General features: G+C 48.5%; 1 protein-coding gene across 3 annotated transcripts in view; it reads left to right on the forward strand.

The window, feature by feature from the left end:
- The window catches only part of LOC144753965 (uncharacterized), a 74,407-nt gene that overhangs the window by 48,016 nt on the left and 9,861 nt on the right, over nt 1–16,530 (forward strand). For 2 of the 3 annotated variants that reach the window (XM_078641485.1, XM_078641484.1), the window contains one exon: nt 13,442–13,717. In XM_078641485.1, the coding sequence (XP_078497611.1) occupies nt 13,442–13,717 (276 nt within the window). Of the gene's footprint in view, nt 1–13,421; nt 13,718–16,530 lie in introns of all 3 variants that reach the window. The other variant, XM_078641487.1, reaches the window with a different exon arrangement.

Raw genomic sequence — 16,530 nt, forward strand, 5'->3', positions numbered from 1 at the left:
GTCCACCAAGTAGGTAACCTCTCCCTTTTTCTCAAGGATTGTATGGGGTCCAGACGATTTGTCTTGGAGTGCTGCTGGGGCCACTGGCTCCAACACCCATACCTTCTGTCCAGGCTGGTACTCAGTCAGGACAGCCTTTTGGTCATGCCAGGCTTTCTGTAATTCCTGGCTAGCCTCAAGGTTTTTGGATGCCTTCTCCATATACTCAGCCATCCTGGAGCGGAGACCAAGTACATAGTCCACTATGTCTTGCTTGGGCTTTTTGAGAGGTAACTCCCATCCTTCCCTCACCAGACATAGGGGTCCTCTTACAGGGTGTCCAAACAACAATTCAAAGGGGCTGAAGCCAACACCTTTTTGTGGGACCTCTCTGTAAGCAAACAGAAGGCAGGGCAGAAGGATATCCCATCTTCGCCTGAGCTTCTCAGGTAATCCTGTGATCATGCCCTTGAGGGTCTTGTTGAATCTCTCAACAAGCCCATTGCATTGTGGATGATAGGGAGTGGTGAACTTATAGTTGACACCACATTCCTTCCACATAGCTGTCAAGTATACTGACATGAAGTTTGCACCTCTATCAGATACTACCTCCTTAGGAAACCCCACTCTGGAGAAAACTCCAAGTAAGGCCCTGGCCACAACAGGAGCTGTTGTGGTCCTAAGTGGAATTGCCTCTGGGTACCTGGTGGCATGGTCCACCACCACCAGTATGAATCTGTGCCCAGATGCTGTAGGGGGATCCATTGGTCCAACAATGTCAATCCCTACCCTTTCAAAGGGCACCCCCACCACAGGTAGTGGTATTAGGGGGGCCTTTGTGGTACCACCTGCTTTGCCACTTGCTTGGCAGGTTACACAGGAGCGACAAAACTCCTTGGTATCTTCTGACATGTGAGGCCAGTGAAAGTGACAGACAAGTCTGTCCCATGTTTTGTTCTGGCCTAGGTGTCCTGCTAAGGGAATATCGTGTGCCAAGGTAAGAAGGAAGCCCCTAAATTGCAGAGGTATGACCAACCAGATTTCACTTTCATTATATAATTATGCTATATTATGTATATTGCTTCCATTACGTTTTTGCTTTTTGTTTCTTCCATTACGTATATTTTGCTTTTTGTTTCTCTATTTTTCGCACAAACATTTGTTGATTCTCACCTCCATGTAAAGCGCTCTGATACTCTTGGGTCCAGCAGCGCTATATAAAACCTTGAAAATAAAATAAAATAAAGAAAACCTCCTGGTTGTACCAGGCTTGGGGTCTCTACCCTCTGAATAAAGGAGCCCATCATCCCAATAAACCTTATGGGTACCTTGAGCATTCCCAGCAGCCTCAGCAGCAGCCTGCTGTCTGAGGGGTTCAAGAGAAGGACAGGATAACTGAGCCTGCCCCAAGTCTGCCCTAGAAGGTCCCCTGTCCCCAGAAACTCAACCTGATCAGGTTCAAGCTCTATAGGGACAGTTCCTTCAGGGGTCTCAGAATCATCTTCCTGTGAAGGCTGATCCTCACTTGTAGGCATTTGGGAAGGCACAGCCTTTGCCCTCCTGTTCCTTGTCTTGGAAGGTACTTGGTCCATTGTCCCAGGATCCAAGACCTGAGGTTCAGAGAGGCACTTTTTGGCCTGTGACCTGGTCACAGCAAGGACATGTGATGATATCCCTAACATCTCTGCATGAGTCCTGTACTCAACTTCTGACCATAGAGAGCTCTCCAGGTCATTGCCCAACAAACATTCTACTGGGAGATCAGCACTAACCACAACTCTTTTTAGGCCAGTTACCCCTCCCCAGGAAAAGTTAACAATTGCCACACTATGTGTAGTAGTGACATTGCTGGCATTGGTCACCAGATAATTATCACCTGGTATGTACTGTCCAGGGTCCACAAAGCTAGGCGTCACCATAGTGACACTGGCACATGTGTCCCTGTATGCTTGAGCCACTTTTTCATTAATTAGAGGTGTCTGTCTGTACTTGCCCAAATTATTGGGACTGACAGTAGGGGAAAAATCAATCTCCCCATCACAAATCAGAACAGCCTGTGTGGGGACTCTGACTAGGTCAGAATCTCCATCAGTTCCCAAGGTGATACCCACTACCCCCTTAGTCTGTGGACCAACACTGCCAACTGTACTAGTGGGTGCAGGTGCCTTAGGGGCTGCAGTGTTGGGGGCTCCACCCTTTTTACAATCACTTGTCCAGTGAGTGGTGTTTTTGCAAAAGCTACACCAGGGTTTTCTTTGACCTTCTTTCTTCTTCTTCTTGGACGTTTGGGACCCACCCTCAGTATTAGTTTGGGGCCCTGTTGAAGACTTCTGGTCTTTAGCTTTCTGCTCCCCACCCTTCTGGTCTGTTTTCTTTTGGTCACCACCCTGGTTCTGGTTCTGGTTCTTTTGCTTAACTCTGGTTCTAACCCATTTGTCTGCCCTCTTTCCCAATTCTTGGGGAGAGGTTAGATCTGAGTCAACCAAATGTTGATGCAACTGCTGGTTCTGACAGTTATTTAAAATCTGTTCCCTCATAAGCAAATTGTACAATCCTTCATAGTCTGTAACCTTACTTCCCAGCAACCAGCCCTCCAGAGCCTTAGTGGCACATTCAACAAATTCAGACCAGTCCTGAGTCTGTGTCTTCTGGGTGTCTCTGAACATTAACCTGTACTGTTCAGTGGTTAAGCCTAACCCATCAATCAGAGCACTCTTCAGGACCAGGTCGTTTCTAGAATCCCCATCACTAACTGTGAGGAGTCTGTCTCTGCCTCTACCTTCAAAGGAGAGCCACAAGATTGCTGCCCACTGCTCCTGAGGGACCTGCTGTACTTTGCAAGCTCTCTCAAGTGCAGTCATCCATTTGTGGATATCATCCCCAACTTTGTAGGGGGGCACAATCTTACTCAGGTTTCTATTGTCATAGGACCTGTCTTTATCCTTGGGGATAGTGCTGCCACCAGTGGAATCCAATCCACTCTCTCTAGGCTGCCTTGCTCTAGCAAGTTTCTCTTTGGCCAGGGCAACTTCTAACTCTTGCCTCTGAATCCTAAGTTCAGCCTCTCTCATTTTGGCCTCATGTTCCCTTCTCTGAGGGCTAGTAAACTCCCTTCTGGAGTTGCCATGAGAACCTCTAGAAACATGGGAAGTATTGGACTCACCTGAGTGATTCCTCCTCCTCCTATGCTCCTGGTTAAGTCCATTTGGGGGTCTGAATGGGTTGGACCCACCTTCAGTCCCAAATAAGCTTAGGTTAGCCTGGTTAACCACTTCAGCGCTAATGACAAGGGTAACTCGTCATGGACTTTCCATTGATTTCAATGGAAAGTCAATGGAGCTCGTCGAGGACCCTTAGCAGCCAAGTGGTTAAGCCTGCTGACTAACACCTGGCTATCTCTACCATCATCAGAATCACTTTCTTCCACCTCCTCCTCCTCTTCCTCTTCCTCAGGCTGAGTATTCCCAGTGGTCTGGTCTTCCTCATCTATCTGGATGACAGGGGCAGGGGCATCAGGGTTATCATCTTCAGTGGGAGAGCCTCCATCTCCAGTCCCTGAGGGGCCTGGTTTGGAGCTTTTTAGAGCTTCAGACTGGTCTAACAGCTCTCTGAGGTGTCCTGCTGTAGGGGTAGGACCAGTTTTGATTCCTCTCATGGAACACAGTTGCCTCAGTTCCTTAAATGGAAAGATAGCACATTTGGATGGTGCCCTTGGAGGGTCACTCTCAACAGAGGTGGTTCCAGTGGATCCCTCTGCTTCAGACATTGCTCTAGTGTGGTGGATGTGTTGCAATCTACCTACACTTGTGTTTTCCTACAAAACCTATCTAGTAGTTGTAGTCAGGGTGTGCTGCTCCCTATCCTCTACAACAACTAAGTTCAGTAGAACTTAAGTATATCTAGTCTTGTTTTAGTGTACCTATCAGGTACCTGTATGATCTTTCAAATGATATTTTCAAAGATTGTGATGGTAAAACAACAGCAAGCTCAAATCCCAATCCGCTGCTCACCAATGTGAGAAGTTGGCCTGGTATATGATGCTCACTAGTTCTAGTGATCACCTTGTACCATGCCAAGCAACCCTTATGGTGCAGGTTGTAAAGTCAACCTTATAGACAAGCTATCCTAGGGGTAGCATGGACTAAGCAGTCTTAGGCTAAACTCTGTAAAGGCATGTGAAGCAAGCTGTTTTACCATACACAATCCCTTGAATACCAAATGAAAGGACACCACACAGATATATATTGAAAGTATATATAGATTTATTTCTACAAATAACCCTGATACTCTTTATGAGCACAGAAGCAAATGCGTTAAAACAAAACACAGTTTAAATACACAAAAGTTGCACAATTATGGATGAGCCCTAGGGGCCACCTAAACCATATACTAAAATAGTGGTATAAGAACCACTATGGGGAAAGTGAAGAGGCCTAGGGCCTGGGGAATCGCTGGAGCTGTTCGGGACTAGCAGTGAAGAAGTTGGGAAAGGCCCGCGGGACTCGGGTGCAGTGCGGAAAGTGCACGCTTTACCAATGCAATGTCAATGGTGCGTAAAAGTTACAAAGTTAGTTAAAAAGGAACCTTCCGAGTGACCTAGAAGGATGAAACTTTAGACACAGACACTAGAGGTGTGTACCAGTGTGGGAACACCGGCGGAGCTGAGTTACCTCACCCACAGGAAGCGGGTGCATAGGGTCGAAGTAGTGTCGGGTTTCGTCACGCAGGTCGATGGTGCTTGGAGCTGAAGATGCTGCAGGCGGCTCGATGTGAAGAGTTCCGGTGGATCCAAGGGTGGATCTGAAGAGGTGAAGACCTGAAAGCAGAGGGGACAATGTTCAAAGTCACTAGCCAGTGACTACCGTGGAACCAGAGTGGAACCAGGCGATGTCGGGTGCAAACAGGCATCGAGGTGTAGCTTCTCTCTGCAGCCACGTGGACACGAGGGGTCGAAGACGTCCAGGAGTCGGTCACGAGCTGTCCCACGCAGGCTTCTCGCTGTTGGCGGTGTCAACAACTTGATTGGAGCAAACAGGCCTTGGCTAATGCAAGCCACGCAGGAATCGAAAAAGGCTTGTTACTCGGACCAGCAAGGTCAGAGCAGGTGCTCCTTTTTACAGGAGCGAGGGCAAGTCTGGAGCAACCAGACCCGCAGTGTAAGTTGAAGGTTTCGCCGCCAAGATGGCCGCTAGCCACGTGGCAAGTGGACGGGATGGCGCGTCGAGTGGCACAGTGCAAAAGGGCCCCACGCAGATCGTGGAGATGCTGGGGGGCTGATCTTCGGTGCAAGGGCTGCTCGAGGTTGGGGCTTCTCAAACCCCAAAGCACAGCGTCGAGGGTGCCTCTGATGCTGCGCAGTCAGCGTTTCGGGGGTCTTCCAAGAGGTCCGGTCCCACGTCTCTCGGTGCCTCCACGGGTCCCTTCTTTGCAGGGACTGTGGATCGGGCGGTGAGAAGTCTGGGAGTCTGGGTCTTGTCAGGCTCTGGGCTCGGGCTCCGGCGGGAGGCGGCGGCAAAGCAGACGTCGAGTTGCTGGTTGGTGCCTGTGTTCACAGGGTGGTCACTCCTTGGCCACAAGGGAGATTCTCTTCCGTCTTCTGTGCAGCAGAATGTCGAAGTCCAGTCTTCTTCTGTATTTCAAGTTGATTCAGGATGATCTGAAGTCTCAGGACACAGCTCCCACTCTTATTCGAATCTGGGGGGCCGGATCACCTACTAGGTCCCTCCTCTGGATGGAACCAGGAAGGGGGGTGGTTACACCCCCTTTCCTTTGTCCAGTTTCGCACCAGGACTGGGGCTGGAAAGCCCCAGCACCGGTTTGAACTGGCCTATGCACAGGGACACCTTGTGTGCCCCAGGCATGTCTGATTCTATTCAGCCCTGTCCTACCCAATACACAAAATTCTGTCTGGAGTGGTGCTAGCACCTCCCCAGGCAGGAAACCCTTTGTCCAAGCTGCCCTCGCTGGAAGGACTCCCAGCAGCAGGAGGTCAGACTTGTGTCTGTGGTGGCAGCATCCATTTTGTGATGCTAAGGCTCTGTTTAACTTTAACCGGGGTTCAGGCTAGGTACATGTTGTGTCCCTCTAGAAGGGTGGAATGCTACCCCCGTCGCCAGAATTGGCGAGGGGGTAGTATTCCAATTCGTATGACACCTTACTCGACATGTTTAGATAAAGCCAAACCCAAGATAGCATTTAACCGCGAGGTTCATAATGCACTTAAGAGTATATGGTATGGCAATATCATGAAACAGCTAAAGGACATGGTTCCGAAAGCTGCAGACAGGCTCAGCTCATGCCAGAGCACTATCTCACATATTCCCAAGCACTCTGCCTCCAGGATTGATGAGGCCTTCCATAGGAGTGGCTGATAGGGACATATGTGTCCATTTTAGGTTAGGTATAGGCATACTACACCTAAGTAAGGGGTGATTACACCGACTTACCCCAGCTGAGTGATCAGCCAGTTGTGTCAAATATGGAGGCCAGGCCAGGGGTGGCACAATACATGCTGCAGCCCCTGGTAGGCCTTGGAAACACCTATGTCCTGGGTACCTGGGTACACTGTTACAGGGGCCAATAAGGTGAACCAGTTCCAATGTCGTTATGCACCTAAAGTACATGGGTAACAATTTAGAGAGAGAACAGCAGGCTGTGTGTCTGATTAGCAGGCCCACAGCCACATTAAGTCATAAACCAGTGAAGCAAAAAGCAAAAATTTGGGGTGACCATAGGATAGCAGACCCTACTCTCCTACACTCGGCCACAGGGTAGTGGCCCATTCTGCCGTCAGCCATCGCGGCAGGGTGGAGTACATTGGGAATCACCTGCTCTGGAGACACCAGTTGACTCCTCACCATAGTCATACTGGCTCCTGTATCTCTCAGAGCCTCCCCTCTCTGGCCATTGATGGTGATCCATTGCCCATACTTGGTAGTATTTGGGGGCACCTGGATCTTAGGAACCATCTCCCGATCTCCCAGGGACACTAAGGTGACACCCGCCCACTCACCCCCCTTATCTAAGGGCAACTCCTCCTCGAGCGCTACACTAGCTACTCCCGGGGCTTTTCCTCCGGTGGGAGGGGGTGGTCTCTTTGGGCATTTAACATCTCCTTTATAATGTCCAACACCACCACATTCGAAGCAGTGGACAACCCTTGGCCTCAGGCTCTGGCCAGGATGAGGGTTTCTGGGTGGGTTAGCCTTAGGGGTGAAACCTGTTCCCTTTCCCTGGAAACTGTTTTGGGGACCTTTAGAGAACTCCCTCTTTTTATCTCCCCCCTCCTTCTTCTGTGGGGCGCCCTGTCCGGCCCTTTGGGAATCCCCTCCAGTCCCCTTTGAGGACACCCGGGTACTTGCCCAGATGTCCGCCTCCTCTGCAAGCTTCCGGGGGTTGGTCAGCTTGCTGTCCACCAGGTGTTGGCGCAGCTAAGGAAAACATTTCTCGAGTAGATGCTCTTTAAGAAAAAGGTCATATAACCCCTCATAGTCCTTCACCTCGCTGCCCTGTACCCAGCCCTCCAATGCCTTCCTCGCATAGTCCAGGAAATCCACCCAGTTTTTGGTGCTTAATTTGTGGCTCCCCCTGAACTTTTGGCGATACTTCTCCGGGGTTAGCCCAAACTTTTTGATTAACGCTACCTTCATGGTGGGGCAGTGGGTCTGCTCCTCCTGTTCCAGGGCTAACAAGGTGTCCCGACCAGTAGGAGGCATGTACTTGTATAACCCCCCCCCCCCCCCAGTGTTTCTCCTGGATCCCATGGGCTCTTAATGAGACCTCATAGGCAGCCAGCCACTTGGCAATGTCATCCCCTTGACTATAGCTGGCAACTATGTCTTTAGGTAAGTAGGGTCTGGATTCCCTGGTTGGTTCTCTGGTTTCGCTGCCACCATTCGGAGAGTTGGAGGGTCCTAATTGTAGGGCCTTGAGTTCGAGCTCTCTTAGTTTAAGCTCATGAGCCATCCTCTGTTCCTCCTTCTCCTGTTCTAACCTGGCTAACTCCCACTTCAGCTTCCTTTTTTCCCTCCTGTCTGTTAGCTCAGGTTCGGTCAAGCTTCCTCCGGAGACACTACTGCCCCTCCTTGAGTAGGTCATTGATCCTGGAAGTAAATTTCCCATCCCAGGATGGAACAATCCCTCTACCCCTATGACTGTGTCCCGGTCCGTCCCCTCTTCCTCCTCCTTCCCTTCTCCATGTGCTGCCACCCAAGCCCTCAAACTGGTCTGGAGTTCCCCCTTCTTGGCACCACGCTTAAAGAACACTCCCATCTTTTGACAAAAGTCCCTAAGCTGGGCTGCAGAATAAGTTTCCAGTTCTTCCAGAGCAAATTCCATTTTGCTGAAGAGCAATGTAGGGACAAGCACACAAGAAGAATAGATTCACAAGGGGCTTCTAAAGGAATGAATTTAGAAAAAGCAAAAGTAGTAATTGGGAAGTCCGCCAGGAGAAAACTCCTGGTGTAGGTCAGTAGAATACACTCAGTTACTGCAGAGTAGTCGCAACCACAGTTCTCATCCCACAGCTAGACACCAAACATGTTGGACCTAGTGTTACCAAGTCACATAGGGTAGCCTGGCCTAGGGTAAGACAGTCAGTTCCTGGAAGCACAAGTGTAAAGTTTGCACACCACCCAGCAGTAACTCAATGCACTTCCACACAAAAACAGCACTACACCAATTTTGTGGAAAAATATGGACTGGTTTATAAAAATATTTTGATTCACTTTATCTTTTTCACACCATTATTTCTCCTTATGTTTCTTTTCACTTTTAAAGTTTGATATCACATTTCAAAGACATATTTCATTCCCTTTTGTCAATTACATAAAGGTTCAGCACTAAACTTTATCCACCAGTTTTCTAACAATACTACACAGTTAATGAAGAATAGCAGTGGATTAAGGAAATCAGCCTATACGGTTCCCTCAGTAAAAGATAGGCATTTTAAATAGACAGATTTAAGGTGATAACAGAAGTTTCCACAGTTGATTCCTTTGGTTATGAAACCTCACACAGCTCAATGACAACTGAAGACAGGCAAGCTAAACCCAACTCCTACCAGTGGCTAGCTCACATTATGTCTGCCTTAGCTTTAAAGATAACACAACACTTCTCCTTTTATGCAGGAAAACTTGCACAAAGGTGACCCTTTTTCTTATTCTGCACACTTATTCAGAGCCGTTGTGCTCCTTCCTTCACCTGATCGGTGGGAGACTCCCCCCCGTAATTCCCTGAAGTAGATTGCACCTCCGGGAGTCACTTCCCCCGCAGGGAAATTCGTCACAGGCAGCAGTCCGAGGCTCGGGAAACCTGTCAGGGGCGTTACTCAGAAACTCCCCGCCTCCCCCTGGATTGAAGAACAAACCCCCGGCCAGAGTTGGTAATGGCTACGCCAGGGGTAGGGATCTCCGTCAGCCTTCCCTCCCTTTCTGGCTTAAGCCCCGCTTACTTCCTTTTTCTCCGGTAAGGTCCCTTCAACTGAGGCGTTTCTCCGGTGAGCACTGTGAGCGCTCCGTCTGTATTCCCTGATAGAATCCGCCCTGCCTCACCAAGCCGGCACCTCCGGGTTCCTCCTCACTTTCTGTGAACCTACGAGGGGAGAACGCCTCCGCTTGATGACGCGTCCAGCTCCTCCTCCGTCCCGAAACGCCGCGCTGCATTTCCTGGATGTCGGCTTCGCGCTCCACCTCTTGCGCGTCTGAAACGCCACCGCATTCTCTGACACGGACGCTGTCAGTCGGGGATTAAGCGCCGCAGCTTCCTCCTCACTCGCTCGCTGCAGAGAGACGTCTAGACCCGGGGAACACCCCGATAGGCAGTTCTCCACCTCACGAAGGGGTTCTTGATTCACGAGGGGAGAAGAATCCACTCCAGGCAGGCCACGGTGATACAGGTAAACTGATGACGACGGTGAAAGCGTAGTTGCCTTAACGTTCAATTCCACTGGGGAAAAGGGGTTTGATTTCCGGCAGGAAGCTGACAGTTCCACAGGCCCCCTTTTCTCACTGGTCCTGGTTAATAGCTCAGCCTTCGTCCAAGGCCACAATCCCTCCTTTCCTGAGGGTTCTGAAGAAACGCTACTCCTGTTGGGTCTGGTCAGCAAGGGAGGGGTAGCATCAGCAGGCAGGAAGCAGCCCCACAAGACTGTCAAGTCCTTCACACTGCGCCAACCTCCTCTTCTTTCAGCCTACACTCCAACTAGCTTCTCTTCACGCTGCCTCACACACTGCACAAAATGGCTGCCCTAATCCTGGCTTTTTATAGGCTGACCACCAAGGGTCCAGCAAGGTCCAGAAATTTCTAGAAGATCCTATTCTGATCTATAGGCCCTTCTCCTGGGGCGGCAGTTATGGCAGTTGATGACCACCATGTTGTGAGTTTCACAAATCTAGTCAGAAGTGGCACCTAGGCCTCAGGGAAAAGGACTTCGAGGGTCAAAGAGCATCTAACCCCTTGTCAACACCGCAAAGAAAATTCAGTGGACATAAAATTTAAGGGATGTGAGGGGCAAAAAGGGGACAAAAATAAATAATAAATAGGAGGGACAACCCAAAGGGCAGACAGGTCTAACAGTAACTCTATATAAAGTATACTTATTTTTATATAAAACCTGTGTGGTGTCCATTTGTAATGTTGTCACTGGATTACTGTATGTGGTCACTACTGCTTAACTTACAATGCCTCTGAAATAAGCCTTGACTGCTCGTGCCAGACAACCTAGAGGGTGAGCAGGGGTTATTTTAGGTGTGTAATCCCCTTTCCCTGACTAGAGGAGAGGGTCCTATTTGTCACAAGTACCTACCTGTGTCAACTAGAGACCCCCAAATCTAACACAGGGGTAGAGCTTTCTCTTAACCATGTCTCTGTAAAGAAGATGACATCCCAAGCACTTGATTCTAATAACAGCCAAACATCATCTGCATGCTTCGGGAGAGACCTACAGTTAATTAAGCAGGTTTTGATATTTACATTTGACCTGTTGCTAGCGGTTCGTGATCCCAAGGGTGTGGCCCCTTCAATGGACTTACCCCTGTTTCCTAGGTATTCCTTGTTGAATTCAAAGGTACAGTATATACAGTGTGACCTCTGGCCATGTAGCTCCTGTTCCAATGTACAGGGGTTTAGGCATATTGGTCTAAGACAGCGTTTTGACTTCAGCTCAAGGATTTGTTCCCTGGACAGTATTATTCTTGTAGCTGGTTGCAGACGGGTAGCATGGCTGGCGCTGGATGCAGGCCAGACACAGACGAGTGCAGAAGGGCTTGCCTTTGGTGCGCCTTCGGCGCACCTACTGTACACTTCCCCATGCCCATCGGCTGATATGGGAGAGCGTAAGTGTGACTCTGCCCCTTCTCAGCTCCGAGTGGAGTCAGCTGTGCGCTTGTGTGATTTTGGCCCCGCCCTACATACAAACTGCTCCCTCCGCGGTAGACCAGGGCAGAGGACAAAGTCCCAGGAAGTACTGTGCGAAATGCAAAAGAACAACTCGGAGTAAGTTTCTAGTTAAAACTTTAAAATTCTAAAAAACAGCATGGAGACAAGTTTGGGTAACGTAGCGTTCAGCACGAGCGGCAGCAAGATACTAACCACCCCTTCTTGCTCCGCTGCGCGTCCGCTGGCCCCTCGGCTGATATTCGAGAGCGTAAGTGTGACTCCGCCCCTTCTCAGCTCTGAGTGGAGTCAGCTGTGCGTTAAGGTGATTTTGGCCATGCCCTCCTCACCAACAGCTCCTGCCGCGGTGGACCAGGGCAGAGGACAAAGTACCAGGAAGTACTGTGCAAAATGCACAAGAACAACTCAGAGTATGTTGGCCCAAATAAAACTAAAACACGCAAGTATATAGTAAATGATACAGTTATCGACACAGTGCCAAATTTTACCTACTTGGGGAATCTTTTTAATAATAAACTGAGCTGGGACAACTTGATCATGATGAGGCTTAAACAAACTAATAGAACTATAGAGGGGCTTTTTTGTTTTGCCAGCAAACTAGGTCACAAGCCGGTAGCCAAATTGAAAACATTGTATAAATACAAATGTCTCTCAGCGGCCACCTATGGGGCAGGAGTGTGGGGATATCACAAAAGTGCACAGATTCAAATATTAGAAAATAAAGGGCATATTAGCAAGGGCCATATCGCCGCTCAATCTGCACTTTTTGCCGCTAAAGCAGCGATATTGTTATCGCCCTATTAGCAAGCTGTCGCTAACAGCAGTTAGTGAAAGCTTTTAGGCGATAGCGACCGGTTTGGGGCCCACTTTGCATGTCAGCGATATTTAACGCTAATGACACGCACAGTGGACGTACCCAAACTGTAGCTATCGCCTATTAGCAAGGTAGGCATAGCGATTACAAAAATCGCGCTAAGCGCGATTATCGCTATAATCTAATGCCTCCTAAAAACATGACTTTCCTGTTTATCCAATGGGAGGTGGATCTTCAGGTTAAGTCCCCATTGGCGTTAATGCGTGAATATCGCTGGATTTTCAGCGATATTCACGCATTTCGCCACTATCGCTGGATATTTTAGCACAATGGAGAAAAACGTTGCTAATGGAAGGTTTTCTCCGCTAGCATATCCAGCAATAGGCAGCGATAAAAAAAAAAAAATGCGCTAAGTGCATTTAGCGATAAGTATCGCTATTTCTTGCTAATATGCCCCATAATTTTTAAAACAACTCTTCTTTATCCCCAGTACTTCTTCTACCTCATTCTGTCATTCTGAGGTGGGCCTAGAATATGTGACTGACAATCAATATTGCCCCCTTGCTACTATGGGGGAAAATCTGGACCTCCGAAGATTTACTATTCTCAAGAGGAATACTAAGGGACTGTATGAATCTTGACAACGCAATGGCGATCCCCTGGCTTCGTTATGATAAAGACATTTTTGTAAGATAGGCTTTCAAGATTTTTACAAAAACCCGGAATCCATTCAACCCAATGTGAAGATGGGTATTAAAAATGCCTATTATACGTTTTTAAGTTTGTCAAATAAGGACAATAACATAGTAGATCGCGCTCTTTTAAATCAGCAACAATTTTATCTGTTTTTTACCACGAGGTTCACTCATGTTTCCTAATGACCAGATTTCGCTTAAGCACATTGCACTTTCTTGTGACTTTTCCAAAACAGGGGGGATGGTGTGAGAGACTTACCCACTGTCCATGTAATAACATAGCCAAGCAGAGCACAATGCACCTCATGCTCTTTTGCACACTCTATAAAGATCCAAGATCCAAGGGATATTAGTCCATGTTCTTATAAAGAGGGTTTTAATTATCTGAAGTTGCTATCAACTGTTATTATCTGCAGCTCTGTGCTTAGTTTTATCAAAACTTTTTTAAATTAGGAAATGTTATGAACTATGAATTGTTTTATTGAATCTGTTCAACCTAGAATTAACAGTTTTTTTGACTGACTGACTGAAGTTTCTAGTTAAAACTTTAAAATTCTAGAAAACAGCATGGAGTCCAGTGTGGGAAACGAAGCGTTCAGCACGAGCGGCAGCAAGATACTTACCGCCCCTTCTCGCTCTATGTGTCCGCTGGCCCATCGGCTGATATGGGAGAGCGTAAGTGTGACTCCGCCCCTTCTCAACTCCGAGTGGAGTCAGCTGTGCGTTAGGGTGATTTTGGCCCCGCCCTCCACACAAACGGCTCCCACCACGGTGGACCATGGCAGAGGACAAAGACCCAGGAAGTACTGTGCAAAATGCACAAGAATAACTCAGAGTAAGTATCTAGTTAAAACTTTAAAATTCTAAAAAAACGTTAGCATGGAGACCAGTTTGGGAAATGTAGTGTTCAGCATGAGCGGCAGCAACATACTAACCGCCACTTCTTGCTCCCACTAGGGGTGAAAGTGTTGCGCTTTACAAATGCTGTTTAATTGATTGACTTTCTCTGCAGAGGTTTGCAACTAGCATAAGCGTCTGCATCTTTCCCGCCGACAGAGGTGTGCGCTCGATGGGCTGGAGAGAAAGAAATGGTAGAGTTTGTGTAGGAGGCTGGCTTAGTATATGGTGCACACTTTTTCAAGTAGTGCACCTTGCACTAATCCAGGCAACCCTTATTATGCTTTTTCTTGTGGATTTTGATAACCATAGAAAGCTCTCAAAGTGGTAGCTGTGGAGAGTAGCCTTCAGGCTTATCTTGAAGGAGTGTTAAGCAGCGTGTTTTACCAGTTTAATCTGTAGTGTAAATTAGATGAAAAGAAACAGCACAATGTTTAGCAAAATAAGTCTATTTATTACAATACCATTTAACTATCACATCAGAATATCTCCTACCCGAAAATATCAACACAATACACAAAAATACTTCAAAACCAATCAGGTAAGTAGCACAAAATAAAGTGGTCGGCGGGGGAGACCAAACCATATTTTAAGAAAGTGGAATATGAACTGCAACAGAGGATGGGACTTGGACCAGAAGACCCTGAGGAGCCAGGGACACAAGGAACCACCCAAGGTAAGTACCCAGGAACCCCACGGAGGCATAGTGGAAACGCAGCCGTGTGTCCAATAGAGGCCAATGGAGAAGTTGCAGTTGCAGTTTTAAGAGAAGAAGGATCCATTCACAGAGGACCCCTAAGAAACCCTTTGGAAGACAGAAGGTTGGAGAGCCACCCCACCCATGGATGCCCCAGGAACCAGGTTTCCTACACCAGGGGATCTGGATGCATAGGGGTGAAGTGATGTCGGAACCTGCTGTAGACAACAATGGGAGACTTCAAAGAAGATGCCTCTGGAGAAGATGTCGTAGGAGTCCGGTGAAATCCAAGGGTGGATTCTGGAAGTGAACAACCTGTAAGCAGAGGGGACAGAATCAATGGCACTCGAAGGTGACCAGGAGGCACAAAGACACAATGCCCTCCGATTTTGGGAGGTTCTGAAGAGTCAACGGTGACCTTGTTGCAGCAGCTGTGAGGACCAGTCGATGCTGAGCAAGACTAGGAGCCGTGCACAAGCAGTCCCACAATGGATGTCAATGACTAGGTGGTCGGTGTCTGGTGGGAGCACCAACAAGCCTTGGTAGCTGCGACTGTAGTGCGAGACGAAAAAGGAGCAACGTTGGGATCAGCAAAGTCCAAGGGACTTACCAACAACAAGAGAGTCAGAGCAGGCCCCGAGCAAGCAGGAGAGCCCACAGTAAAATACCCTCAGGAGGACCCACAGGCCGAAGGCACAGGATTTGTAAGAGGACCTCGAGCAGCTCACCAAAGATAAAGGCTCACGATGCAGAGGATGCAGTGAGGATACTAATCTTGGACAGAAGAGATGCTGGAGGCTGGAGCTTCTTGTAGCCGAAGATCTTTGGAGTGGAGAGCGAACAAGCCTTGGCAACGGCAAGTCAATGCAGTTCACAGGGTTTGGTCCCAGCGGTTCCGACATGGGATACTGGCTTCAAACCTGCAGACAGGACAAGTCAGGCCTTGAATCACCACCTGTGTCGCTGAACCTCAAGAAGTCTGTAGGATGACAGGAGCAGCAGACAGGTCAGCTTTGCTGCGGTGCCTGCAGATGCAGGGGAGTGACTCCTTCACTCCAAGGGAGATTTCTTCAGGTGTCCTTGATGTCCTTTCAGGTTGAAGAACCTGGATGAAGCACAGACACAGATGACGAAGACTTGAAGAACAGCGACACCAGGAGCAGCTGTAGTCTTCCTTGGTGCAGTCTTGGTTCCAGTCGAGGTCCAACGAATTGAAGAGCGATATAGTTTTAGGGTTGAGTCTTCTCCCACGACGAATCTAAGGACCCACCCATATGTAAGCCCTTGAGTACCCTAAGAAAAGGGTTGGAAAACCTGGGGTCCTTCACAGAGGAGGGTCTTTTGTCCAGTTTTGAGCCAGAGTGGCAGCCACGGGCTCCCTAAACTGGCTGAAACTTGAGTATGCCTTTCAAAGCAGTCTGGTGGTGCTGGACTTAGTGTATTGGGCTGGGAATACACTAAGTCAGTCGGGGAGGTGGTCACACCTCCCTGTGACAGGAAACCTATTGTTCTACCCTCCCCTGTTTGAGCTCCGCTTAGCAGCAGGAGGGCATAATCGTGTCTGTAGTTGGCAGCAGCACTAGCTTGCTTGCAGACCCTGAAAGGCTGTTACCAGGAGTACAGGGGGGGTCCCCTAAAGAGCCCCCCCAGTACATGGGATCATACTTCAACACTGTAATCAGTGTTGGCGTATGATTCCAACATGTTTAATACCAAACATGACTGGGTTTGGTGCAGCCATAATATAGTTAAACATCTCATAATGACTGATGTCCACTATGTATCTAAAAATGAATGACTGCACTTACAAAGCCTGGAGAATCGAAAACAGGGGTTTGTAGGGGTGTTCTGCTCATGCACGGGCACCCTCACACTTATGACCAAGCACCCTGCCCTCAAGACTGGAGAGCCTGCCATGGGGCGACTTATAGGTTTAAAGTGCAGTGACCTCAGATATAAGGACACGTATATCTGTTGTGAGCAGTGCAAGCACCAACTCACATAGGCTTTAATGGCAGGCCTGTAGTCACAGTTTAAGTGAACTCCCATGAGTG

The sequence above is a fragment of the Lissotriton helveticus genome, chromosome 5_1 (assembly GCF_964261635.1).
Source record: "Lissotriton helveticus chromosome 5_1, aLisHel1.1, whole genome shotgun sequence".
Taxonomy (NCBI): domain Eukaryota; kingdom Metazoa; phylum Chordata; class Amphibia; order Caudata; family Salamandridae; genus Lissotriton; species Lissotriton helveticus.